Here is an 8,525-nt window from a genome sequence, read left to right as displayed (position 1 = left end):
ACTTGTAATACACTAGTATTACCCATAAAAAAATACCACCCAATCTGGGTTGGCTAGAAAATGCCAGCTTCAGTCCACATATAGGAAATATACTGCAGGTGTCAGGTTCATGAAACAGATTTCACAGATATGCTTACACTTTTGTTGTTAATATGACATTTCTCTTTTCATGTAAAATAAAAATAAACAAGAAGGGGAAGTGTGGTTTTTTTGCAGTCTCGTTAGATCAGGCACGTAGCGTGGGTGGATTCAAAGGTTTTGGGCCGTCTAGTTTCACTTTGACAGACCCTCACCACTTGTGGCATATAGCAACATGCAAGTATTGATCATCATTTTCAGTTTAAGGCTGTTGTATTGCATATCAATACCATCATAAATACCTATATTTACTAACCACTGTTACTGAGTGGTGCAGGATTTTAATTATACACTTAAATTAGACTTAAATTATACAGATGGGAGGTGTGTGCTCCCCCCCCTTCTATGCCACATCATAATATTTGATGTAAACTACTCCTTTACACCCATCCATCTTGCATTGTACAAAACTTAAAAACTAACTTGATATCTCTAAGCATGCCAACTTTTTGTACCAGGTGAACAAGTTCAGTGACCTCATCAACAGAAAGTGGAGGATCAGACTTGGCAGGAACAACAAAGCTGACACATCACACAGTCCTCTCTGAGAGACAATAAAAAGGACACACTATACGTTGGTATGCAAACACCGATACAAATTCCCAGCTCACCCATCCAGGTGACACTAGTGTCTACAGCCCTCTAGTGGTGAAAATATGTACCATCCAAGTAATGTACACTTAAAACTCCCTGCAACAATCCATTTATTATATATTCTTAAATAAAACGTGTAATTGAAAAAAAAAATGCAATAACAACAAGTCTCAAAAGGAACATTATAATGATTAGTGGCTTTTTTGTTTTTTAGAGAAAAAGGCAGACTAAATCAGACAAATGCTTCAAGCAGCAGTCATGTGCGGGGTATGTGAAAATGTGCCCCAAAACTTACTTTTGATTGATTTCAAAAGCAGCATACACAAGCTGCAGGCCTGGTACAGCTGTGGTTTGACCCATATATACATGAAGAATGAGAAATTTGATGCTAAAGGCTGTGGTTGTAAGAATGACATTCACATGTTTGACAATTGTTGCAAAGTGAGCCAGTTTCTTGCACCATCTCCACTAAATCTGTAAACTGTTGGCTGTGTACATGGCACATTTCCTAATACAGGGAGTGCAGAATTATTAGGCAAGTTGTATTTTTGAGGAATAATTTTATTATTGAACAACAACCATGTTCTCAATGAACCCAAAAAACTCATTAATATCAAAGCTGAATGTTTTTGGAAGTAGTTTTTAGTTTGTTTTTAGTTTTAGCTATTTTAGGAGGATATCTGTGTGTGCAGGTGACTATTACTGTGCATAATTATTAGGCAACTTAACAAAAAACAAATATATACCCATTTCAATTATTTATTTTTACCAGTGAAACCAATATAACATCTCCACATTCACAAATATACATTTCTGACATTCAAAAACAAAACAAAAACAAATCAGTGACCAATATAGCCACCTTTCTTTGCAAGGACACTCAAAAGCCTGCCATCCATGGATTCTGTCAGTGTTTTGATCTGTTCACCATCAACATTGCGTGCAGCAGCAACCACAGCCTCCCAGACACTGTTCAGAGAGGTGTACTGCTTTTCCCTCCTTGTAAATCTCACATTTGATGATGGACCACAGGTTCTCAATGGGGTTCAGATCAGGTGAACAAGGTGGCCATGTCATTAGTTTTTCTTCTTTTATACCCTTTCTTGCCAGCCACGCTGTGGAGTACTTGGACGCGTGTGATGAAGCATCGTCCTGCATGAAAATCATGTTTTTCTTGAAGGATGCAGACTTCTTCCTGTACCACTGCTTGAAGAAGGTGTCTTCCAGAAACTGGCAGTAGGACTGGGAGTTGAGCTTGACTCCATCCTCAACCCGAAAAGGCCCCACAAGCTCATCTTTGATGATACCAGCCCAAACCAGTACTCCACCTCCACCTTGCTGGCGTCTGAGTCGGACTGGAGCTCTCTGCCCTTTACCAATCCAGCCACGGGCCCATCCATCTGGCCCATCAAGACTCACTCTCATTTCATCAGTCCATAAAACCTTAGAAAAATCAGTCTCGAGATATTTCTTGGCCCAGTCTTGACGTTTCAGCTTGTGTGTCTTGTTCAGTGGTGGTCGTCTTTCAGCCTTTCTTACCTTGGCCATGTCTCTGAGTATTGCACACCTTGTGCTTTTGGGCACTCCAGTGATGTTGCAGCTCTGAAATATGGCCAAACTGGTGGCAAGTGGCATGTTGGCAGCTGCACGCTTGACTTTTCTCAGTTCATGGGCAGTTATTTTGCGCCTTGGTTTTTCCACACGCTTCTTGCGACCCTGTTGACTATTTTGAATGAAACGCTTGATTGTTCGATGATCACGCTTCAGAAGCTTTGCAATTTTGAGACTGCTGCATCCCTCTGCAAGATATCTCACTATTTTTGACTTTTCTGAGCCTGTCAAGTCCTTCTTTTGACCCATTTTGCCAAAGGAAAGGACCTTGCCTAATAATTATGCACACCTGATATAGGGTGTTGATGTCATTAGACCACACCCCTTCTCATTACAGAGATGCACATCACCTAATATGCTTAATTGGTAGTAGGCTTTCGAGCCTATACAGCTTGGAGTAAGACAACATGCATGAAGAGGATGATGTGGACAAAATACTCATTTGCCTAATAATTCTGCACTCCCTGTAAACAAAGGAAAGCTCACACACCCACGCAGTCATATTGTTTAAAAAAAACAAACAAACAAAAAAAACAACAACAACACACAAACAAACTGCTAATTCCATTTCTGGAGCCTCCTGCTGGCAAACTGAAGGGATTTGCAACTGCAACATCCTTTGTCATATCATTAAAATGTATGACTTCAACTGTAACCCATTCCAAAAAGTCCTACCTTAATGCTCCATCTTTAGGTGTGTGTGTCAAAGCTGTATGACTATTTTTCATGCTGTATATTGTCAACAAAGCAAATAGTCAGATACATATTTGTATTTTGTAAAATGATGTAGACACTGGAAGTTAAGAAATAAAATAGAGCAAACATTGTTTTTATATTCTTTACTGTCATATTTAGCAAAAAAGGGTGTGCTTAACATCGTCAACTTTAAAATCGGTTGTTCATAGAAAGGGAACAGAGAGCTGAAGTGTTATTTCAGGCCACTATCTGCTCCACTCTTCACAGTTAGACAAAACATTTTTCCCATATAAGGTTCTCTCTTTGGTGATCAGATAAAAACGGAAAGATTCTCAAATGTTACCATCAGTGAAATGAACAGGAAACTACACCGTGATATATTTAGTTTTCAAAAAGATGCAAAAATACATCTGTCTAACTGAAATGGAACAGAGACTGACCTGCCTCGCTAACTAAGTCAGTGAGATAAAACATTGCTTTAAATAATTCAACTGTTGTCATTAAAAAACAAACAAACAAACAAAATTATTTAAAAAATGAATGAAACCCACTGACAGGTCAAGTTATGCAGTTGGTATACAAAAAAAAACAAAACAGTCATATAAAAGTGCAAAGGTCCACACAGTACTCTGTTCTTGTAAATAGCCAACCTTTCTGTTCCTGTTTTGATAATGTCAAAATAAATATTTTCTGAGAGCAGCATCTTCTGATCCACCACCACGCAGACATCTGTTTGTTTAAATATCATCGGGAGTCATGATTGAGCTGCCTAGAGGGTCCTGCACTCCAGGAACACTGCAAACAGACTTCACAGTGGCACTCTGAGACTCTTCATCATTGTCAGGCTTCCAGTTTTTGATGTCCCTCAAAGCTATTCCCCCTGTCAAACAGAGGAGATAAGCATTACTTACAAACTTCATGTGCCGACAGTCTTTCCTAATACATACTAATAAACTTACCTGATAATGTAGAAGAACACACTTCATTTACGCTCAGCATAAACACTTGTACACTTTACTGCAATAATTCCAATAATTGTTTGCAGTTCTGAAGTAGTATGCATATACTGTAGATTTCTAATACTTTGCGGGGGTTTCATATTTGTAAATGAAGTTGACATGCACTCAATAGGACACTTCATTAGGTACACCTTGCTAGTACCAGATTGAACCACTTTTGCCTTCAGAGCTGCCATAGTTGTTTGTGGCACAGATTCAACAAGATCCTGGAAATACTTATCATATGAATGCTTCACACAGTTGCATTGTGAACTTCCTGTCCCACCCCATCCCAAAGGTGCTCTATTGGATTTGAGTACATGGTCTAAGATGATGATTTGAGCTTTGTAACATGAATAATTTTTCTGTTGTAAGCAGTGATCAAAAGATGAAATGCCCAAAGTGTGCCAAGGAAACATCCCCTACACCAGCCATTCACAAAGTCAAGAATACTGTGGCCAACTTAAAAGCAAGAAAATCTTAAATCTTCACTCTAATCAAAATACAAGAGAAAGTGATGCATTTCATGGAAATTTTAATTTGAAAAAAACAACAACACAAAAACAAAACATCAACAACATAGGCTGTTGGCTATAAACTGCTAATGTTACTCAGTCATATGCAAACCCATATGCAAAGTGTTACCGCCAATATGTGACCCGTGTGTCACTGGGACAAACCTCAATACCAGAGGAGTAAATGTGGGTCAGAGTAATGAATAATAATACAAACTAACCACATTCTATTACCAGTTTCAATATATGTATATAAATATGAAACTGTCCATAGTTTCAGAATTTCTGTTATTACTGCGGCCAACCTGCAAGTACCTTTGGAGCACACTAGGTGGCCCCAGCCCACACTTTGGAAATCACTGCCCTACACAATTACTCCACCAGCACCAACCTAAACTGTCGATACAAGTAGGTTGGATCCATGCTCTCATGGTTATTTTGATGGTGTCTGTGCAAAACTCATTACCATTTGAATGTTGCAACAGAATTGAGACTCATCAGACCAAGCAAAGTTTTCACAGCTTTCTATTGTCCAATTTTGGTGAACCCATGTGAATTATAGTCTCAGTTTCCTATTTCTAGCTGACAGGAGAGGCACCCGGTGTGGTCTTCTCCTGAGCCCATTTGCTTCAAGGTTTGATGCATTCAGAGATGCTCTTCTGCAGACTTTGGTTGTAACAAGCGATTATTTCAGATAGTGATGCCTCCCTATCAGCTGGAAGCAGTCTGGCCATTCTCCTCTGACCTCTGACATCAACAAGGTATTTTCAACCAGAAAACTTGTGCTCAATAGATATTTTCTCTTTTTCTTACCATCCTTTATAAAACATAGAAATGGTCATGCGTGAAAATCCTAGCAGATCAGCAGTTCCTCAACAACCATGCTACGCCTGTAGTCACTTCGATCACTTTTCTTCCTAATTCTGATGTTTCAGCAGGTTGTCTTGACCATGTCTACATGCACTGAGATGCTGCCATGTGATTGGCTGATTAAATATTTGCGCTATTATTTGTGTAAGAGTTATTGAAAATGCCTACCTACAAAAAGTGTAAAGTATAAAGTAACTGTAAAGTATAAAAGAGCTCATTGGTAAAGAGTACAGATGAATACTTACTTGCTATATTTTCACTGGGATTTTCTGTACCATAACGGAATTTGTTCTCTGATTTCTTAAAGTTTTCCAGCTATAAAAAAAACAAAACATAAACAAACCCTCGAACACTTTAATGCGTCACAAATTAGATCCATCATAAATCAATCAAAGAAGATATAAGCAGACATGCTTACCTCTGTGCATATGGACTCCGAAAGCCGGCTGGTGAACGGATCTTTATCATGAAATTTGCAAGAACTTCAAGAAAGCCAGAGAGGTATTACTATTTTTTTTAAAACAAACAGCTTTAAAAGAAGCGTTACAAAACAGAAAGGAAATATTTTACCTTGAACGTTGTGACAATGATGGCTCACAGTCAACTGAGGCCTCTTGGTTCTATTAAAAGAAAGAAAAAACAAAGCTACTGAATACAATAGACTGAACAGGTGAATAACAGTTAGAGGCAGAAAAGAAGCCTGACCTGTGGAGCCTTATGAGTTTTTGCATTATGAGTACCATTTCCTGCTTCGACGTCTCGTTTCTTTGCTTCTTTTTGCCGCTGCAGCTTAACATAATCATACGTGCTTATGCCTTTATGATCTATAAACCAGAGTGAGGAGCAAACACCACAGGATATAGTGAGGCTTAATCACTGGAAGAGGGGAAAATAACCTTATGACATGTATGTCTCCAAAATTCACTTACAGAGGTAAAGGTGAAAGCCCAGCAGATGGCTTAGCAGCAGTAGGCAGGTGGTGCTCAGCATGACTGTTACGAAGGCTAGTATTAGGAGACCAGCTGAACTCGTCTTTATGGGAGCTAACGGCAAAAACATCAGCCAGGTACTATTCCCAGACACATCTTTGAAAAGAAGGAACAAAGGACAGCTTTCAGTGCTGCAATTTCCACCGACTCGGTAAGATTATACTGCAGGTCACTCACCGGCAAACTGCGGTGCAGTCCGTAAACTGTACGGATTGAGGTAATGCTGAATAAATACGAACAACACAACCACAATAAGCAGAAAGACGCCTATTGTAGCTGAGCACAGTGCCAAGAAGAAGTACCTGAAAGTAATGCATGAAAACCGATGAATTTATAGAGCAAGTCTTACTTCATGTGGACAGCAACGATAAGGCTCATAAATCCAAAAACGTTAACTTACCGGTAGTTCCTTCCACCCACACAGGTGTTCAGCCATTTGCAATGGTGATCAAAGTCTTCCACACACTTGTTGCAAACACCACAGTGTTTTACTTTGGGGCCACTGCAAGAAGATTTAATGTTTTACATCATTACACTTTATAAAAAAAAATAAAAAAAAAAGTTTTTCCTCATTTGTGATAGGGTACCTGCCAATTTGAAAATGCAAATGAACATTAGAGACTGCTGCTCAGGATACATACACATTCACATCACAAAGATAACAGTGCAGGTCGTGGATAACATGCGGTTGCTTTGTTCGGTCAAAGAGAGGCATCGGCGTGGAATAGCTCTGCTTGGCCCTCACGCTGTCATCTGCTGGATCTACAGTGAGAACTGCGATGTGTGCGAATAAGTGCACAATAAACGCTACGCCCATCAGCTGCACAAAACAGTCAAGGAAGTTTTTTTTTTGTTTGTTTTTTTATAAACGTCCTTAAAGAATATTGCAGCGTGTGATAAATGTGCAGTAATGTGAAAAATATTAAGTGTGACTAGTATGAGAGAACAACTACTGTACAAGTCTTGTGCATGAGAAATAAAGACTGAAGACATTGACTGTTCTTGTGGTTGACATCATGTGGCATTCAACAGCTTACAAAAAGGCCACTGATTATGTCTTTTGGGCCAGAAAAAGAAAGTGTGTCACATACAGCCCATACAGACACGCCACACAACAAAATCCTTGTCCTGTTCAGCAGCACAGACAAAAAAAGACAAAAAAAACCCCAGCACAGGCTAATGTTTGCTCCATATTCAAATAAGAAAGACCCACTGTGTGTTAAGGATACAGTATAGACCACATGTTTCCACGGCAGAGGCAGAAGCGGGATATAGATACCAAAGCTGACTATGGTGAGATAGCTGTACACCGACCACCCAACCACCTGGAAGGCTTGAGGGGGCCACGACCATCCGTTCCTTCTGGGAGGCTTGGAGGGGACAAGCTCATTTTTGCTGCTGCCAAGCATGGGAGCTGTCTGTCTGAACCTCTGACTGAAGCAGTTCATCTATGGTGCGAGAGAAGAATAAGGACAGGTTGGAGTACACATAAAAGTAGAGTACCGGCAGAGTGTGGCCACATTTGCTGGGGAAATGAGCTAGGAAAATGAGTTGAGCATAATGGCAGTGACTGTTCATCCACAGATGGTGCTATACCGAGACTGTATTAGGTGCAGCTAGATGTTCTACAGTGATCCGGCCACTCTGGTTTACTTTCAAGGGTTTATATTTATTAAAAAGAAACATAAGCACTGCAGTGTGATAGTAAAGTGAAGTGTAACTGAGGAGCAGTACGAACTACATTTCTTACATTTTAAACTTCATAAAAGCAGCATTAATTTCTCAGCCACTAAATTAAAAAGGCAAATAAACAAGAACGGAGACTCAGTCGCAAAGCCTGCAGGAAACAGCTGATTAAAGTGACTTCCACAAACTTTTACATCCCCTTCTTTTTCCACAGGCCTTGCAATCACATGTTTTGCTTTTAGCCTTACCCTTAGCACAGCATATGAATTGTGCAATCCGTTTAACTTAAAAAGCATAAAAGGTCAACTGTTTCTGGACTTTTTGAAAAAAGGCAGTTAATTATGTTCTTGTTCATCTATGCATTAAAAATCTGAAAAAGAAGCAACAGAGCCATCCAGCTGTATTCCTGGCAGCTAGTTTTGTTGCCT

The 8,525-nt window shown here is 39.6% G+C and overlaps 1 protein-coding gene across 1 annotated transcript; it reads right to left on the bottom strand.

Annotated features, from left to right (window-relative positions):
- Nucleotides 1-3,170: 3,170 nt before the first annotated feature.
- Nucleotides 3,171-8,525, bottom strand: zdhhc11 (zinc finger DHHC-type containing 11). Its single transcript, XM_040031129.1, has 11 exons — nucleotides 8,346-8,525; nucleotides 7,641-7,859; nucleotides 7,053-7,231; nucleotides 6,812-6,913; nucleotides 6,589-6,713; nucleotides 6,352-6,507; nucleotides 6,128-6,246; nucleotides 5,993-6,042; nucleotides 5,841-5,904; nucleotides 5,668-5,737; nucleotides 3,171-3,919 (listed from the first exon to the last, which is right to left on the bottom strand). Exons 1-11 carry the CDS (start codon nucleotides 8,391-8,393, stop codon nucleotides 3,777-3,779), a joined length of 1,275 nt encoding a protein of 424 aa, XP_039887063.1. The 5' UTR covers nucleotides 8,394-8,525; the 3' UTR covers nucleotides 3,171-3,776.

Source organism: Simochromis diagramma, unplaced genomic scaffold, assembly GCF_900408965.1.
Source record: "Simochromis diagramma unplaced genomic scaffold, fSimDia1.1 OVJJ01000361.1, whole genome shotgun sequence".
Classification (NCBI taxonomy): domain Eukaryota; kingdom Metazoa; phylum Chordata; class Actinopteri; order Cichliformes; family Cichlidae; genus Simochromis; species Simochromis diagramma.
The sequence above is the reverse complement of the archived record's forward strand: the minus strand, read 5'-3'. Positions and strand labels throughout refer to the sequence as shown.